Raw genomic sequence first — 19,978 nt, forward strand, 5'->3', positions numbered from 1 at the left:
TATTGTGTAAAAACATCAAAGAAAACTCTTGTTGCGTAAAACAATCCAAATAAATGGAGCCAAGAGAGAACAACAGAAAAACCTTGGAGAGAAGCAAATTTTTTAGTTTTTTTACCTTTTTTCAAGATGGTCCCCACGTTTCCTGATATTGGAAAAAAGATTTACTGGAAACAGGTCTTATTTGTATATTGGCATGATTCTTAACCCATAACCACCTTCAGATCAATTTTAACAAGCAAAAATGGGTAAATTACATAAGGACCCCCACTATTTTAAACTCCCTGACCAAAAAAACACCAAAACAAACCTTAAATAAATTAAATAAAAATAAACTACTGCATATATTAAATGAATTGACTCATATTACAGGATTCATGGCCCTCCCTTCCATTCCTTGTTCATCCTTCTGTAGCTCCTTCAACCCCTCCCTCCCTCCCTATCTCCCTCTCCTTGCCCACTGTCCCTCTCTCCCTCCCTTTTTTCCCTCCATTACCTCCCTCTCTTCATTTATCCCTCCCTTCAATTACCCTCCCTCCCTCTCCTTGCCCACTGTCCCTCTCTCCCTCCATTACCTCCCTCTCTTCATTTATCCCTCCCTTCAATTACCCTCCCTCCCTCTCCTTGCCCACTGTCCCTCTCTCCCTCCCTTTTTCCCTCCATTACCTCCCTACCTCCCTCTCTTCATTTATCCTTCCCTCCCTCTCCTTGCCCACTGTCCCTCTCTCCCTCCATTACCTGCCTCCCTTCATTTATCCTTCCCTCCAAGTACCCTCCCTCTCTCCTTGCCCACTGTCCCTCTCTCCCTCCCTTTTTCCCTCCATTACCTCCCTCTCTTCATTTATCCTTCCCTCCAAGTACCCTCCCTCTCTCCTTGCCCACTGTCCCTCTCTCCCTCCCTTTTTCCCTCCATTACCTCCCTACCTCCCTCTTCATTTATTCCTCCCTCCTTCCATCTCTCCTTGCCCACTGTCCCTCTCTGCCTCCCTTTTTCCCTCCATTACCTTCCTACCTCCCTCTTCATTTATCCCTCCCTCCCTCCTTACCTCCATGATGAGGGATACGAGGGACACCCTGCTGTGTGGCGTGAGGGACAGGGAGCAGGGCAGCACATTGAGGGCGCGCGCCACCTCCTCGGGGGGCGGGCCGTGGCTGGTGGGGGGCCGCGCAGACACGGCCTCACGCATGCACACTTGGGGGTACAGCGGGTCCACGGAGAGGCTGGGGGGGTGGAAAAAGAGGGGTGAGTTAGAAGAAGGAAGGGCAGGAGAGGCAGGGGAGGGAGACGAAGGGGGTATAAGAGGGGGAAGGGAGGAGACGAAGGGGTATAAGAGGGGGAAGGGAGGGAGACGAAGGGGTATAAGAGGGGGAAGAGGAGGGAGACGAAGGGGTATAAGAGGGGAAGGGGAGGAGAAGAGAGGGGTGTAAGAGGGGGAAGGGAGGGAGAAGAAAGGGTGTAAGTGGGGGAAGGGAGGGAGAAGAAAGGGGTGTAAGTGGGGAAGGGGAGGGAGAAGAAAGGTGTAAGTGGGGGAAGGAGGAGAAGAAAGGGGTGTGAGAGGGGGGAAGGGGAGGGAGAAGAGAGGGGTGTAAGTGGGGGGAAGGGGAGGGAGAAGAAAGGGGTGTAAGGGGGAAGGGAGGAGAAGAAAGGTGTAAGTGGGGGAAGGGGAGGGAGAAGAAAGGGGTGTAAGTGGGGGAAGGGAGGAGAAGAGGGGTGTAAGTGGGGGAAGGGGAGGGAGAAGATAGGGGTGTAAGTGGGGGAAGGGAGGAGAAGAAAGGGGTGTAAGTGGGGGGGGAGGGAGAAGAAAGGGGTGTAAGTGGGGGAAGGGGAGGAGAAGAAAGGGGTGTAAGTGGGGGAAGGAGGGAGAAGAAAGGGTGTAAGTGGGGGAAGGGAGGAGAAGAAAGGGGTGTAAGTGGGGGGGGAAGGGAGAAGAAAGGGGTGTAAGTGGGGGGAAGGGGAGGGAGAAGAAAGGGGTGTAAGTGGGGGAAGGAGGGAGAAAGGGGGTGTAAGTGGGGGAACGGGGAGGGAGAAGAGAGGGGTGTAAGTGGGGAAGGGGAGGAGAAGAAAGGGGTGTAAGAGGGGGAAGGAGGAGAAGAAAGGGGTGTAAGTGGGGGAAGGGAGGGAGAAGAAAGGGTGTAAGTGGGGGAAGGGGAGGGAGAAGAAAGGGGTGTAAGTGGGGGGGAGGGAGGGAGAAGAAAGGGGTGTAAGAGGGGGAAAGGGGAGGGAGAAGATAGGGTTGTAAGTTGGGGAAAGGGGAGGAGAAGAAAGGGGTGTAAGTGGGGGAAGGGAGGGAGAAGAAAGGGGTGTAAGTGGGGGAAGGAGGGAGAAGAAAGGGGTGTAAGGGGAGGGGAGGGGAGGGAGAAGAGAGAGGGGTGTAAGTGGGGGGAAGGGGAGGGAGAAGAGAGGGGTGTAAGAGGGGGAAGGGGAGGGAGAAGAGAGGGGTGTAAGTGGGGGGAAGGGGAGGGAGAAGAAAGGGGTGTAAGAGGGGGGAAGGGGAGGGAGAAGAGAGGGGTGTAAGAGGGGGGAAGGGGAGGGAGAGAGGGGTGTATGTGGGGGGAAGGGGAGGGAGAAGAGAGGGTGTAAGAGGGGGAAGGGGAGGAGAAGAGGGGTGTAAGAGGGGGAAGGGGAGGGAGAAGAGAGGGGTGTAAGTGGGGGAAGGAGGGAGAAGAGAGGGGTGTGGGGGAAGGGAGGAGAAGAGAGGTGTAAGAGGGGAAGGGAGGGAGAAGAGAGGGGTGTAAGAGGGGGGAAGGGGAGGGAGAAGAAAGGGGTGTAAGAGGGGAAAGGGGAGGGAGAAGAGAGGGGTGTAAGTTGGGGGAAGGGGAGGGAGAAGACAGGGGTGTAAGAGGGGAAGGGAGGGAGAAGAGAGGGGTGTAAGAGGGGGAAGGAGGGAGAAGAGAGGGTGTAAGAGGGGGGGAAGGGGAGGGAGAAGAGTGGGGTGTAAGTGGGGGGAAGGGAGGGAGAAGAGAGGGTGTAAGAGGGGGGAAGGGGAGGGAGAAGAGAGGGGTGGAAGAGGGGAAAGGGGAGGGAGAAGAGAGGGGTGTAAGTGGGGGGAAGGGGAGGGAGAAGAGAGGGGTGTAAGAGGGGGGAAGGGGAGGGAGAAGAGAGGGGTGTAAGAGGGGGAAGGGGAGGGAGAAGAGAGGGGTGTAAGGGGGGGGGAAGGGGAGGGAGAAGAAAGGGGTGTAAGAGGGGGAAGGGGAGGGAGAAGAGAGGGGTGTAAGTGGGGGGAAGGGGGGGGCGAAGAGAGGGTGTAAGAGGGGAAGGGGAGGAGAAGAAAGGGGTGTAAGACGGGGAAGGGGAGGGAGAAGAGAGGGGTGTAAGAGGGGGAAGGGGAGGGAGAAGAGAGGGGTGTAAGTGGGGGAAAGGGGAGGGAGAAGAGAGGGGTGTAAGAGGGGGAAGGGGAGGGAGAAGACTAAATCTATCAAAAACATTATATAGGGCATCTCCACAGGAACCATTGTTTGATCTCTGTGGGGGACACTGGCTTCTGCTCCCATAGTGTTACACTCCACCCTCAGCTCCCCACCCACCCCCCTCACCTCGCGTCGGCCTGCATGAAGAGGGGCATGTTATCGGCGTTGGCGGAGGAGCCCATCACCACCGTCACCTCCGTGTACTCCTGCATGAGCACCAGCATGGCACGGGTGGTGGGCGGCGTGCAGTCCGTGAACAGAGAGACCAGCAGCGGCACATTGTCCACGTTCTTGAGGTGTGGCCGGATGTTCTCCATGCCCTTGGGAAGCCTGGCCTGGGGGGGGAGGGGGGAGGGGGGAGGGGGAGGGGGGGGTTAGTGTGTGAGAGACATGGAGGGGAATATGTGATGAGTGTAAGAGAAATGGAGAGAAAGGTGGAGGGAGGAGGAAAAGTAGAGGGAGAAATGGGAAGGAGGAAGAAGAGAAGAGAGAGAAATGGAGGGAAAAGGGAGGGGGTTGGAAAGGGAGAGAGAGAAATATTGAGAGATAAAGAGAAAAATGCTGGTGAGTGTGAGAGAAATGGGGAGTTGGAGAGAAAGATGATGAAAGAGGAAGAAGCTAGAGAGAAAGAGGAGCATTGTGGAGAGATGGAGAGGTAGTGTGAGAGGAATGGAGAGAAAGATGCTGGGTATGACATGGAAACACACACACACACACACACACACACACACACACACACACACATGCAAGAAAACAGAGATATTTGGGAGTGACAATACAAGCTAATCAACAGCCTGAGAGTCATGTAAATAGGATGTTCGGTGATACGTATAGAATGGTATGAAATGTAGAAATAGCATTCCACTACATGGATAAGGATATGATGAGAAAGATAATAACCACTATGATTAGACCAAACTGGAATAGGCCTATGCAGCAACAGTGTGGTGTCCCCATAAGAAGAAACACATACAAAAATAGAAAGAATACAAAGGATGGCAACGAAAATGGTTCCAGAACTGGAGGGACTGACATATGATGAAAGGCTAAAGGAAATGGACCGGCCAACATTGGAACAAAGAAGAGAAAGGGGAGACCTAACACAAATTTATAAATTATTGACCAAAATGGAGGAAGAGGACAATGAGGAGTTACTACTAAGAGAAGGAAGAAGCACCAGCAACACACGAGGACACAGTAAGAAATTGAGAAAAGGAAGGTGCTTGAGAGGCATAAAGAAATATAGCTTCCGGCAAAGAAACATAGAGGTTTGGAACAGACTAAGGGCCGCTTTCACAGTTGTTTTGTTTGTTTTGATCGTTACCAATGGTGCCGATCGACGCTATAGTTTTCCACGTGAAACTGGCCTATGGGGTAGTGGAGGCTGCAGAGGAAGTGAGAGGTGTTGAGAGTGTAGTAAGGTGCAGGGCTAGGCTAACCCCGCAGCCACCACTACCCCATCGGCCAGTTTTAAGGGGAAATTCTAAAGCAGCGATCGTCGCCATTGGTAACGATCAAAACAAACAAAACGACTGTGAAAGCGGCCCTAAGTGAGGATGTAGTATCGGTGAAGAGTGTGCACAACTCTAAGGAAAAACTGGACAAATACAGATATGGAGACGGGACCACACGAGTGTAAGCCCAGGTCCTGTAAAACTACAACTAGGTAAATACCCACACACACACACTCTCACACTCACCCGGTTGGTCAGGTCAATGATGGGTGATCGCTCCGTGCTCTCCGTCACCCTAGAGGGAGAGCGTGACCGAGAGCTGCCCCCATCATCGTCCTCCTCCTCCCTCCTCTTCTTCTCCTCCTCCTCGTCCTCCTCCCCCCCCAGCATGATGCACTCCTCGCTGGTTCCTCCGTCGCAGTGATAGCCAAAGTTTCCAAGCCTGTAAAGTTGGAAAGTTTCTTTTAGTCGGCGCAACATCTGTGGTCATATGCCGGAGAGAGACAGAAGGGGAAGGAATTATAGGAGAGGGGAATAGATCCTAGGAGATGGGACACAACCCCCGATTAATACCTGGTACCCATTCACTGCTGGGTGGACAGGGGCGCAGGGTATCGGAAAAGCCGCCCAAATGTTTCCACTCTGCCCGGGAATCGAACCTGGGCTCTCTCGGTTGTGAGCCGAGTGTGCTAACCACTGCACCACGATGCCCCCTGAGAGAGAGAGAGAGAGAGAGAGAGAGAGAGAGAGAAAGCATGTGTGTGTGTGTGTGTGTGTGTGTGTGTGTGTGTGTGTGTGTGTGGTACTGTTGACACTCATATGCCTCATTCCAAGTACACACACACACACACACACACACAGCTGATAGTTCAAGAAAATTAAGTCTTTTTTTTCTTTCTTTTCTTCCTTCCTTCTTCTCTTGCTTTGTTTCCCTTCCCTCCTCCTTCTTCTCTCTCTCCCTCAGCTCTCTACCTATCCTCATTTCCTTCCCTCCCTTATTTCTTCCTTTCCTTCTTTTCTCTTCCTTCCCTTCCCTTCCTTTCTTCCTTCCCTCTCATTCTCTCACTCTTCCTTACTTTCCTCTTTCCTCCATTTTCTTCCCTCACTCTGCATCTTCTCACCAACTTCAATTCTTCTCTCCTCCTCTCTCCTCCTCTCCTCTCATTCTCTCACTCTTCCTTTCCTTCCCTTCCTCCTCCATTCTATTCTCTAACTCAATTCTTCTCTCCTCCTCTCCTCTCATTCTCTCACTCTTCCTTTCCTTCTCTTCCTCCTCCATTCTATTCTCTAACTCAATTCTTCTCTCCTCCTCTCTCCTCCTTCCTTTCCTTTCCTCCTCTCCTCTCATTCTCTCACTCTCCCTTTTCTTCCCTTCCTCCTCCATTCTATTCTCTAACTCAACATTTCTCCTCCTTCCCTCCTTACCTCGTTTCCTCTGAGTCCATGTCCTCCTCCTCCTCCTCCTCCCTCTCCATCTCCATCTCCGTGCCCTCCACCCTCCTCGCCTCCACCCGACAGCAGGAGGAGTGGCTGAGCTCGGAGCAGACGGAGACCTCGTCCTCGAACTTAACTTGCGCCACCTCAAGGTTGATGGCTGAGGGCGCGGAGTGACTCAGGCCCTTCGACACCTCCAGCGAGCTCCTGTAGGGGGGGGGGGGGGGGGGGTTAGTGGTCCTGGTGGTAAGGAGGAAAGGAAATGGGGAGAGGGAAGGGTGACAGAAAGTAAAGAAAGAAGGAAGGGAGAAAGGAAGGAAAGAGGGGAAGAAAAGTGGCAGTGGAGGAGGAGGAAAAGGAGAAGGGAAAGTACGAGGAAGTGTGTGTGTGTGTGTGTGTGTGTGTTAGGTATCAAATCAGTCATAAGGAAAGATAACATTGGTAGGGGGAGAAGGAGGAGGAGGAAAAGGACGAGGTGTGTGTGTGTGTGTGTGTGTGTGTGTGTTAGACATGAAATAAAACATAAGGAAGGACAGCTGTAGACTCCTCTGCCGTGGTTCCCTTGGTAACAGTTCTGGTGACGAGGCGGCGCTTTGGAAATACTGACGTGAGGGAAGAAAATGGGAAGGTAAAGGTTGAAAAAATAAATAAACGTAAGACTTAAAGAAATAAACAATGAGATAAATGAGTTAACAGTAGGATCAGAAATGGGGAAGGTAAAGGTTGAAAAAATTAATAAACATAAGACTTAACCCGGTAGCAGTGACGGGCCAAATTTGTGGCTTTACCGTGTAGCAGCGACGGGCCAAATTTGTGGCTTTACCGTGTAGCAGCGACGGGCCAAATTTGTGCCATGATATAAAACGGGCCAAATCCAAATTTGTTTTTTTACCGTAGTAGTGACGGGCCAAATTTGTGGCTTTACCGTGTAGCAGCGACGGGCCAAATTTGTGCCATGATATAAACCCCCCCAAAATAGATGATACATAATCTGATCACAAATGCTTTGATATATATTATGAAGTGGTTTGTGTGAGGGGTGATTTTTTCTCATTTTTCTCGCTTGGAGGAACCATTAAGAAACATGATCCCTGCTGCTACCGAGTTAAAGAAATAAACAATGAGAAAATGAATAAACAGTAGGATCATAAATATTCCCTCTGAGTTTGTTAATATTAATAAGGACACGTATCAGAGGAAGACATTATGACATGCTTCCCAAAGTAATAAAACAAAGACATGAAAAAAAAAAAATGGAGAAAATATAAACAACAATAACAACAACATTTACAGAACAGAAAAAAACATCACATTGGTACACAACAACAACAACAACAACAACAACAACAACAACAACAAAGTAAAAAATGAACAGGACACAAGACTCAGTAGAGAAAAAAATATATAATATGACGGTCAAATGAAGATCTCACAGAGCAGTCAAAGGGGAAAAAAAAAAATCAAGTGCAGGTTTATATTAATGTGGAGAAGAACACAAAGAACACCATCAAAGAGGAGGAAACCAATGCAGAGACCGATGGGCGGAGGAGGCATAATGGGTGGTGGTGGTGGTGGGGGGGGGGGTAGGGGGGTAAGGGGGGGGAGCTGGGTTTGTCGGATGCAAACCAACGTAACGGGTAAAAGTGAACCTTGTGTAAAACTGAACTAAAAATCAGCATCATAAATCTAACCCAAAAAGAAACCCAAGAGAAGATGGCGCCACTATAAACACCTGCCTGTGCCAATATGGGCTGGGGCTGACCACCATCCAGGCCCCTCAAAAAAATATATATACAGGGAATCCTCAGGCTACGACAGTCTCGACCTACGATGTTTCCTGGTTGCGACGCGGTCCACACAAGTAATCAAATAATTCTTGTTTCGATTTTCGACGTTAGTGTCGTAACTATGAACTTCACAAGGAACTAGTTTGTTGAGCCGCGAAGAAGAATGCAGGGCTGCACTGCTGTTGCAGGGATGTTGGTTGTTTACAGTCTGCTCGTACGCTGTTTGGGTTCCTTGGACGCTGTGTTGTGTTGTTTCTGTTGCCTTTTTTTGCTTTTTCACATTACTGTATCTTACATTTATGCCCTTCATGTGTTTTTCTTAGTCCATATATGTCACAGAAAAGTTGTTTTGATGTCCTTGATTATGACTTTACTACTGCGTTAGCACAGGTGGGTGATGCAGGTGCTTATTTAGGTGTGTTCCAACTTACGTCGAAAATCGGGTTACAACACGTCGTTAGGAACATATCTCCATCATAACCTGAGGACCTCCTGTATTGTCTCTTGCTCAAGCCAGTGAGGGAAAGTTGGAAAGTTTCGTTTAGTCGGCGAAACATCTGCGGTCATATGCCGGAGAGAGACAGAAGGGGAAGGAATTATAGGAGAAGGGAATAGATCCCAGGAGACGGGACGCAACCCCCGATTAATACCTGGTACCCATTCACTGCTGGGTGGACAGGGGCGTAGGATATCGAAAAAGCCACCCAAATTTTTCCACTCCGCCCGGGAGAGCCAGTGAGGGAATCAAATGCAGAGTTATAGAGTAATGCAAGAGTGTGAACAAGCCGGGAAGTGACGGGATACAATGAGGAAAGAAATGTGGAACTATAATAATGCCAGAGTGTGAACAAGCCGGGAAGTGACGGAATACAATGAGGAAAGAAATGTGGAACTATAATAATGCCAGAGTGTGAACAAGCCGGGAAGTGACAGAATACAATGAGGAAAGAAATGTGGAACTATAATAATGCAAGAGTGTGAACAAGCTGGGAAGTGACGGAATACAATGAGGAAAGAAATGTGGAACTATAATAATGCCAGAGTGTGAACAAGCCGGGAAGTGACGGAATACAATGAGGAAAGAAATGTGGAACTATAATAATGCCAGAGTGTGAACAAGCCGGGAAGTGACGGGATACAATGAGGAAAGAAATGTGGAACTATAGAGTAATGCCAGAGTGTGAACAAGCTGGGAAGTGACGGGATACAATGAGGAAAGAAATGTGGAACTATAATAATGCAAGAGTGTGAACAAGCCGGGAAGTGACGGGATACAATGAGGAAAGAAATGTGGAACTATAATAATGCAAGAGTGTGAACAAGCCGGGAAGTGACGGGATACAATGAGGAAAGAAATGTGGAACTATAATAATGCAAGAGTGTGAACAAGCCAGGAAGTGACGGAATACAATGAGGAAAGAAATGTGGAACTATAATAATGCAAGAGTGTGAACAAGCCAGGAAGTGACGGGATACAATGAGGAAAGAAATGTGGAACTATAATAATGCAAGAGTGTGAACAAGCCGGGAAGTGACGGGATACAATGAGGAAAGAAATGTGGAACTATAATAATGCCAGAGTGTGAACAAGCCGGGAAGTGATGGGATACAATGAGGAAAGAAATGTGGAACTATAATAATGCCAGAGTGTGAACAAGCCGGGAAGTGACGGAATACAATGAGGAAAGAAATGTGGAACTATAGAGTAATGCAGGAGTGTGAACAAGCCGGGAAGTGACGGAATACAATGAGGAAAGAAATGTGGAACTATAATAATGCAAGAGTGTGAACAAGCCGGGAAGTGACGGGATGAAATAGAAGGAAAGAAGGAAAGGAGAGCATTGCAGGGGGGGACATTACCAAAGCGCCATTAGTAGATAGTGTTAGCGAGTGTATATGTATTAGTAAACATAGAGACAGATGGTTAATGTAGCGAGGAATGGTACACATGCAAACACACACACACACACACACACACACACACAGACAAACATACAGACACACACATACATACTACATACATTCATACTAACATACATACAATTATAACAGACACATACAACTCTCTCTCTCTCTCTCTCTCTCTCTCTCTCTCTCTCTCTCTCTCTCTCTCTCTCTCTCTCAGTGGTGGTAACGGTGGTGGTGGTGATGGTGGTACAAAAAAAAGTATAGTACACACACACACACACACACACACACACACACACACACACACACACACACACACACATACAGACATACATACATACACACATGTACGTACACACACACACATACATACCTGCGCATAAGTCCTTTTCTCCTTAAGCTTTTACTGCGACGAAAGACCTTAAAGGGGGCACTGAGAGAGAGAGAGAGAGAGAGAGAGAGAGAGAGAGAGAGAGAGAGAGAGAGAGAGAGAGAGAGAGAGAGAGAGAGAGAGAGAGAGAGAGAGAGAGAGAGAGAGAGAGAGAGAGAGAGAGAGAGAGAGAGAGAGAGAGAGAGAGAGAGAGAGAGAGAGAGAGAGAGAGAGAGAGAGAGAGAGAGAGAGAGAGAGAGAGAGAGAGAGAGAGAGAGAGAGAGAGGAGAGAGAGAGAAGAGAGAGAGAGAATCAGGCATCGCAAAACACAAGACAAGGTTACCAAAAAGATGTTAAGAATGCAGTTAATATTAAAAAGTGGCGTTAGATGCAATAACAGGAGATAATACTTCAAATGCTGCTACATGTTAACTAGATAATAATAATAATATTAATAATAATAATAATAATAATAATAATAATAATAATAATAGTAGTAATAATAACCATTCACTAAGGAGAGAGAGAGAGAGAGAGAGAGAGAGAGAGAGAGAGAGAGAGAGAGAGAGAGAGAGAGAGAGAGAGAGAGAGAGAGAGAGCAACACCATATGCCAATACAGGTTACATAAGCATCAATCAGTCAGTTACAGTATTCTAAAACACTAAATTGGAGGAGATAAGAATGTGGGTGAGAAACTATGATAAGAAAACAAGACGAACAAACAATAAAAATAATAAAGAAAATAAGGAGTAACAATAATAATGTTTCCCCCAGCAGTCTCTACATGAAGCTAATGGCCTATACATGTGGGTACGGGCTCTACCCCTTAATCACCAGGGCTGCAGGGGTTGTATAGACCCAGTGTATGGCTGATGGGTCGGTGTTAGGAGTGTACAGTACCCTCCTGAGTTTTGCACTTGCTTCGTCCTGAAGGTATAGTGATAAACTCAAGGATCGCGAAACTCGGGGTATTGAGAACACTGAAAAAGTGCTTATTTGTTCTGACCCGTGAAGAAGCTGACTTTTTTCCCCTTTACTCCCTTGTTATCTCAAAATACGTACCTTGGAAAATGGAAGAAAATGGGAAGAGATCGGGTCATTTTGAAGTCACAGTTGAAGGCAGCTGCCTTACGATTGGCTAACAGTTCTGAAAACATGCTTGTGATTTGCTGAGAGTCCAATGACGTCATAGCCGGCGCTCACCCAATCAGCGGCCTCACTGCCTTAAGGCAGTGTCACACTGGCCATTTTCCTCTAACTGTTGGGGCTACAGGCAATGCCCGTCCCCCCAACCGAGAGCGAGTTGTTGGTTATCCGTAAGCTGGTATCACACCGGGCCTTTTTCTTCCCACCACATTGGCGACAGCTTGGGCAATCAGCAACTCCAACTTTTCCTGGTGTGCGTCACACACGGCCAAGGTCGGTTGCCCGTATCCACATCCACAACGTAAACAAAGCACTTGCCCTGTATCGACATGGTGTCGTCTGCTAAAGTAAGGGCTGTTGCTGCCATTACCCAAGTTATGGACTTGTTGCTGCAGTTAAATAGAAGGAAAAGCAGTTGTGGGTGTGGCATGCCTGTGGTTCCTCCATGCCAGTTCTCACTGTCACCATTGCGCGTGCGCGGCCAACCCACCCATCTATTTTAGTAGACTTCAACCACATAAACATGTGGATCGAGTAACAACAAACACACACAAACACACGCATGCACACACCAGACTCATCATGAACCATGGCAGATGTTTCTGACAAACAGAAATGGCTTCGCCATTTCCTAGAGTGTTTTAGAACTTATTTGGTGAGTGGTTCATACAAACCAAACATACCCAATGGCAAGAAGAGAGCAGTGTTAAAGACGACTGCTGTCTTCTTGCCAAGAGTTAGGTTTGGTTCATGTGAGCCACTCACTAAATATGTTCTAACACACTCAAGAAATGGTGAAGTTGTTTCTGTTTGTCAGAAACATCCACAATGGTTCCTAATGAGTCTGGTGTGTGCGTACGTGTGTGCGTGTGTGTGTTTGTTGTTATTCGATCCATGTGTTTATGTGGTTGAGTCAACACCTTTTCACCCTCAAATTAAAAAAGTTGAATTTCAAATTAAGAAAGTTGAAATTTAAATTTAAAAAGTTGAAATTCAAATTAAAAAAGTTGAATTTCAAATTTAAAAAGTTGAAATTCAAATTGAAAAAGTTGAATTTCAAATTTAAAAAGTTGAAATTCAAATTAAAAAAGTTGAATTTCAAATTTAAAAAGTTGAATTTTAAATTAAAAAAGTTGAAGTTCAAATTAATAGATGAAGTGCAAGTCATAGAAAGAGATATATGTGCATACATATATATATATATATATATATATATATATATATATATATATATATATATATATATATATATATATATATATATATATATATATATATATACATATGTGAAAAAATCTGCGTGAGCGGCATGGATCGAACTTGCGTCCCCTAAGGTGGAAACCCTAAGCTCTACCACTGAGCCATCGGGCAGTGTGTGTGTGTGTGTGTGTGTGTGTGTACGGTATGCATGTTTGTATGTATGTATTTACGTGTGTGTGGAGGGAATGTGTGGTATGAGTGCTTGTGGAATGAGTGCTTGTGGAATAAGTATTTGTGGAATGAGTGCTTGTGAAATGAGTGCTTGTGAAATGAGTGCTTGTGGAATGAGTGCTTGTGAAATGAGTGCTTGTGGAATGAGTGCTTGTGAAATGAGTGCTTGTGAAATGAGTGCTTGTGAAATGAGTGCTTGTGGAATGAGTGCTTGTGAAATGAGTGCTTGTGGAATGAGTGCTTGTGAAATGAGTGCTTGTGAAATGAGTGCTTGTGAAATGAGTGCTTGTGAAATGAGTGCGTGTGGAATGAGTGCTTGTGAAATGAGTGCTTGTGAAATGAGTGCTTGTGAAATGAGTGCTTGTGAAATGAGTGCTTGTGGAATGAGTGCTTGTGAAATGAGTGCTTGTGAAATGAGTGCTTGTGAAATGAGTGCTTGTGAAATGAGTGCTTGTGAAATGAGTGCTTGTGAAATGAGTGCTTGTGGAATGAGTGCGTGTGGAATGAGTGCTTGTGGAATGAGTGCTTGTGGAATGAGTGCTTGTGAAATGAGTGCTTGTGGAATGAGTGCTTGTGAAATGAGTGCGTGTGGAATAAGTATTTGTGGAATGAGGGTTTGTGGAATGAGTGCGTGTGGAATAAGTATTTTTGGAATGAGGGTTTGTGCAATGAGTGCGTGTGGAATAAGTATTTTTGGAATGAGGGTTTGTGGAATGAGTGCTTGTGAAATGAGTGCGTGTGGAATAAGTATTTGTGGAATGAGGGTTTGTGGAATGAGTGCGTGTGGAATAAGTATTTTTGGAATGAGGGTTTGTGGAATGAGTGTGTGTGGAATAAGTATTTTTGGAATGAGGGTTTGTGGAATGAGTGCTTGTGAAATGAGTGCGTGTGGAATAAGTATTTGTGGAATGAGGGTTTGTGGAATGAGTGCGTGTGGAATAAGTATTTTTGGAATGAGGGTTTGTGGAATGAGTGCGTGTGGAATAAGTATTTTTGGAATGAGGGTTTGTGGAATGAGTGCGTGTGGAATAAGTATTTTTGGAATGAGGGTTTGTGAAATGAGTGCGTGTGGAATAAGTATTTGTGGAATGAGGGTTTGTGGAATGAGTGCGTGTGGAATAAGTATTTTTGGAATGAGTGCTTGTGGAATAAGTATGTGTGGAATGAAGGTTTGTGGAATGAGTGCGTGTGGAATAAGTATTTTTGGAATGAGTGCTTGTGGAATAAATATTTGTGGAATGATGGTTTGTGGAATGAGTGCGTGTGGAGTGAGTATTTGTCGAATGAGTCTTTAAGGAATGAGTGCTTGTGGAATGAGTGTTTGTGGTATAAGTGAGTGTGGAATGAGTCCTTGTCGAATGAGTGCATGTGGAGTGAATATTTGTGGAATGAGTCCGTGTGGAGTGAGTCTTTGAGGAATGAGTGCTTGTGGAATGAGTGCGTGTGAAACGAGTGTTTGTGGAATGAGTGCGTGTGGAATGAGTGTGTGTGTGGAATGAGTGTTTGTGGAATGAGGGTTTGTGGAATGAGTGCATGTGGAATGAGTGTGTGTGGAATGAGTGTTTGTGGAATGAGTGCGTGTGGAATGAGTACGTGTGGAATGAGTGTTTGTGGAATGAGGGTTTGTGGAATGAGTGCGTGTGGAATGAGTGTGTGTGTGGAATGAGTGTTTGTGGAATGAGTGCGTGTGGAATGAGTGTGTGTGGAATGAGTGTTTGTGGAATGAGGGTTTGTGGAATGAGTGCGTGTGGAATGAGTGTGTGTGGAATGAGTGTGTGTGGAATGAGTGTTTGTGGAATGAGTGTTAGTGGAATGAATGCGTGTGGAGTGAGGGGGTCTGGAATGAGTCCTTGGAATGAGCGAATGTGAAATGAGTGAGACAAAGAAAACAAAATAACTACAGAGTTCCCATTCAATTACTATGGTGGAGGCGCCGAGTGCGGGTCATTCAATATAGCGGCCGGTGGCCGAACGCTGACGGGGGAGACAACTCCTCCATGTGTATTAGAGCTCAGTGGGAGAGAGGCGCACTACTACGCTATACGTAGCAACGTGAAAATAATGAACCATAGAATACCTCCACACACAGAGACTATATATATATATATATATATATATATATATATATATATATATATATATATATATATATATATATATATATATATATATATATATATATATTTAAGTTTGTGGATGTATGCATTTATGCAAGTAGGCATGCACATATATCTTTCTATGACTTGCACTTCATCTATTAATAGAACCTCAATTTTTTTTATTTGAACTTCAACTTTTTTAATTTAAAATTCAACTTTTTTAATTTGAAATTCAACTTTTTTAATTTGAAATTCAACTTTTTTAATTTGAAATTCAACTTTTTTAATTTGAAATTCAACTTTTTAAATTTGAAAGTCAACTTTTTTAATTTGAAAATCAACTTTTTTAATTTGAATTTCAACTTTTTTAATTTGAAATTCAACTTTTTTAATTTGAAATTCAACTTTTTTAATTTAAAATTCAACTTTTTTAACTTGAATTTCAACTTTTTTAATTTGAAATTCAACTTTTTAAATTTGAATTTCAACCTTTTAAATTTGAAATTCAACTTTTTTAATTTGAGGGTGAAAAGGTGTAGATGGGTGGGTTGGCTGTGCATGCGCAGTGGTGACAATGAGAACTGGCACAGAGGAACCACAGGCATGCCACAACCACAACTGCTTTTCCTTCCATTTAACTGCAGCAACAAGTCCATAGCTTGGGTAATGGCAGCACAAGCCCTGGCAGCCCTTACTTTAGCAGACAACGCCATGTTGATACAGGGCAAGTGCTTTGTTTATGTTGTGGATGTGGATACGGGCAACCAACCTTGGCCGTGTGTGACACACACCCGGAAAAACTTGAGTTGCCGTTGCCCTAGCTGGCGCCAAAGTGGTGGAAAGAAAAAGGCCCAGTGTAACACCAGCTTACGAATAACCCACAACTTGCTCCGGTTGGGCATACAGGCGTTACCCGTAGCCCCAACGTTTGGAGGACAACGGCCAGTTAAGGCAAAGAGGCTGCTGATACGGTGAGAACCGGCGATGACGTCATCGGACTCTCAGCGAATCACAACTGTGTTTTCAGAACTGTCAGCCAATCATAAGGCAGCCGCCTTCAACTGCGGCTTCAAAACAACCCATTCTCTCTTCCCGTTTTCTTCCTTTTTCCAAGGTACGTATTTTGAGACTCTACTTGGACAGGAGTTCCTCACATCCCCCCATCCCACTCTCCCCAACTCTGGCTTCATCGTTTAATAAGTCTCTCTCTCTCTCTCTCTCTCTCTCTCTCTCTCTCTCTCTTGCTGTAGCCACAATGTTTGGAGGAAAACATCCAATGTGACACTACATATCAAGGTAGCGCGCATGACTCTGATAGTAAGTAGACGTGACCCGTACATGTCAAAGCAGTGCGAAACTCGGGGTGATAATGCATGAAAGTTGGGATGGTAAGAATTTAAGACTAACCGCGAAACTCAAGGATCGCGAAATTGGATAGCGCGAAACTTTGGAGGGTCCTGTACATTCTTTTTGTTGCCCTTGAGCCGTCTCCTTTGCTGTAGAAAAATTTAAAAAGAGGCTGGCCGCTTATGACATCGCAGTGTGAATTGTGGCCTGGCTGTCAATAATAAGTCTACTCTTTTTTTCTTTCTTTTCTTTCTTATCTTCCTTCCTTCCTTTCTTCCTTCTCTTCTTACTTTCCATTTCCCTTCCCTCTTTTTTTCTCTCCTCATTTCCTTCCCTCCTTTATTTCCTGACCTTCCATTTCTCCTTCCCTCTAATTTCCCTCTCTTCCTTTTCTCTATTTCCCTTCCTTTCTTTCTCCTTTCCTCTCATTCCCTCACTCTTCCTCCTCCTCCATTTTATTCCCTCTGCATCTTCTCACCAGGTTCAACACTTCTCCTCCTCCTCCTCCTCCTCCTCCTTCTTCTCCTCCAATTGTCCAGGACTCCAGACAATGGGGCTGCAAATTTTACGGCATAGGCCTAAGTTACCTGTGCTGCAAAGGGCCGGGGCATCCTGGGGGACATTTTGACTCTACGTGTGAAAAGTTTGAACGGCATACGTCAACACTGTGGCCGGCTGTGATTCTTTCAATGTATTCTTTGCTTTTTTCACCCCATTTTTCACACCTTTATTCATTTATTTTACTTTTCAATGGAAGCTTCATGGCCTGATATCAGTAATTTGTCAAGTTTAGAAGTGCATATATTTCACGTATAAAATATCGTCACCTTCGTAAACAAGCCACCTAAGTCATTATTTTCTACTTTTCAGGATATCAGAAAAGAACTGTCATTATCTCATTTGGCTTAAGATTTAGGCAGAAATGAAAGGGCTAGTTCTGCAACACTCGAACCTTGAGTGACGAAGGCAACTATATAAAACAAAAAAATGGGCGTCACATGATGAAAAATTGATGTAGAGAAAAACCTGGAAATCGATGAAAAGTGGCTTAGGCTTAGAATTTTATATGAATATAAATAGAATAGGCTTAGATAGAATACATAGAATAGGCTTAGAATAGGCTTAGAAATTATGAAAAGTAACTTAGGCTTAGAATTTTATGAGGGTGACGATACAGAAATAAACTCCGTACCCCAAAAGTTTGTCAAGAAATCCGATCATGTCTGGTGATAACGTGATATTTGGAGCCCTGGTGATCAAGGGTTAATCCGGTAGCAGCGACGGGCCAAATATGTGGCTTTACCGTGTAGCAGCGACGGGCCAAATATGTGGCTTTACCGTGTAGCAGCTACGGGCCAAATTTGTGGCTTTACCGTGTAGCAGCGACGGGCCAAATTTGTGGCTTTACCGTGTAGCAGCAACGGGCCAAATTTGTGCCACGATTTAAACCCCCCAAAATAGATGATACAAAAATTGATCAAAAATGCTTTGATATATATTATGAAATGGTTTGTGTGAGGGGTGATTTTTTCTCATTTTTCTCGCTTCGAGGGACCATTAAGAAACATGGTCCCCGCTGCTACCGGGTTAAGGAGGATCACAGCCCGTTGTTTAATGAGTAACTATTGAGGGATAAACAAAATAAGTGAATGAATAAGCGAAATGAGTCACCCAAATCCCTCGCGATGATTTTTTTTTGGGGTAGTAGCCTCGGACGCACCTCGACACACCTGGAATGGAAATTAAATCGGTGTCTCTTCCACACCTCCCTGTCTTCTTTTTTTTCCCTTCCTTCATCCTATTTCTTTTTTTTTCTCCTTTTTTTTCATTCCTCTTTTTTTCTTCTCCGTAATTTTTCCTCTCTGTCTTTTTTCCTCCCTTAACCTTTTTTCCTTCCTGTAACTTTTTCCTCCCTCTCTTTTTTTTCATTCCTGTCTTTTTTCATCTCTAATTTTTCCTCCCTGTCTTTTTTCTCCTTTTTTTTCCTCCCTGTCTTTTTCTCCTTTTTTTTCCTCCCTGTCTTTTTTTCCTCTTTTTTCTCCTTTTTTTTCCTCCCTGTCTTTTTTTCCTCATTTTTCTCCTTTTTTCCCTCTTTTTTCTCCTTTTTTTTCCTCCCTGTCTTTTTTTCCTCTTTTTTCTCCTTTTTTTCCTCCCTGTTTTTTTTCCCTCTTTTTTCTCCTTTTTTTTCCTCCCTGTCTTTTTCTCCTTTTTTTTCCTCCCTGTCTTTTTTTCCTCTTTTTTCTCCTTTTTTTCCTCCCTGTCTTTTTCTCCTTTTTTTTCCTCCCTGTCTTTTTCTCCTTTTTTTTCCTCCCTGTCTTTTTTCTTCTCCGTAATATTTCCTCCCTGTCTTTTTTCTTCTCCGCAATTTTTCCTCCCTGTCTTTTTTCTTCTCCGTAATTTTTCCTCCCTGTCTTTTTTCTTCTCCGTAATTTTTCCTCCCTGTCTTTTTTCCTCCCTCCACCTTTTTCCCTTCCTGTTACTTTCACCTCCCTGGCTTTTTTTCCCCCTTTTTTCCTTCCTGTCTTTTTTTCTTCTCTATTTTTTCCTCCCTGTCATTTTTCCTCCCTCCACCTTTTTTCCTACCTGTTTATTTTTTTCTTTTCCTCTGTCTTTTTCCCTCCCTGTCTTCTTTCCTCCATATTATTTTTTCCTCCATCTTTTTAATACTCCCTATCTTTATTCCTCTGTTTTTTCTCCCTTTTTTTTCCTCCCTCTCTTGTGGTGTGACAAGGCCTCCCTTAGTCAGTACTTTCTTCCTTCCATCTTGCAACAAAGGAAAATTATAAAGCCTACACTTATTTAGGCGAAAGAACTAATGTGTTTTGTCCCATGGAGGTGTGACGGACGGCATTCTGATCCTCTATAAGAGTTCAAAACAGCCTGACGTAACATTAACTTAGCATTATATAGATGAGACGAAGTGATGGGAGGGCATTCTGATCCTCTATAAGGGTTCAAAACAGCCTGACGTAACATTAACTTAGCATTATATAGATGAGACGAAGTGATGGGAGGGCATTCTGATCCTCTATAAGGGTTCAAAACAGCCTGACGTAACATTAACTTAGCATTATATAGATGAGACGAAGTGATGGGAGGGCATTCTCATCTTCTATAAGGGTTCAAAATAGCCTGACGTAACATTAATTCAGCATTATATAGATGAGACGAAGTGATGGGAGGGCATTTTGATCCCCTATAAGACTTCAAAACAGCCTGACGTAACATTAATTTAGCATGTATAGATGAGACGAAGTGATGGGAGGGCATTCTGATCCCCTATAAGGCTTCAAAACAGCCTGACGTAACATTAACTTAAGCATTCTGATCCCCTATAAGGCTTCAAATCAGCCTGATGTAACATTAATTTAGCATGTATAGATGAGACGAAGTGATGGGAGGGCATTCTGATTCCCTATAAGGCTTCAAAACAGTGACAGTAAGATGAGACGAAGCAACAGGAGGGCATTCTCATCTTCTATAAGGGTTCAAAACAGCCTGACGTAACATCAACTTAGCATGTATAGATGAGACGAAGTGATGGGTGGGCATTCTGATCCTCAATAAGGGTTCAAAACAGCCACACGTAACATTAA

The 19,978-nt window shown here is 44.9% G+C and overlaps 1 protein-coding gene across 4 annotated transcripts in view; it reads right to left on the reverse strand.

Annotated features, from left to right (window-relative positions):
* Window positions 1-19,978, reverse strand: part of LOC127006084 (transmembrane protein 94-like) — an 89,682-nt gene that overhangs the window by 26,167 nt on the left and 43,537 nt on the right. For 2 of the 4 annotated variants that reach the window (XM_050875591.1, XM_050875592.1), the window contains exons 14-18: window positions 10,362-10,421; window positions 6,285-6,500; window positions 5,106-5,301; window positions 3,532-3,740; window positions 1,044-1,218 (exon numbers count right to left, since the gene is read on the reverse strand). In XM_050875591.1, the coding sequence (XP_050731548.1) occupies window positions 1,044-1,218; window positions 3,532-3,740; window positions 5,106-5,301; window positions 6,285-6,500; window positions 10,362-10,421 (856 nt within the window). The remainder of the gene's footprint in view (window positions 1-1,043; window positions 1,219-3,531; window positions 3,741-5,105; window positions 5,302-6,284; window positions 6,501-10,361; window positions 10,422-19,978) is intronic. The other 2 variants (XM_050875593.1, XM_050875590.1) reach the window with 1 other exon arrangement.

Source organism: Eriocheir sinensis, chromosome 32 (genome assembly GCF_024679095.1).
Source record: "Eriocheir sinensis breed Jianghai 21 chromosome 32, ASM2467909v1, whole genome shotgun sequence".
Taxonomy (NCBI): Eukaryota; Metazoa; Arthropoda; class Malacostraca; order Decapoda; family Varunidae; genus Eriocheir; species Eriocheir sinensis.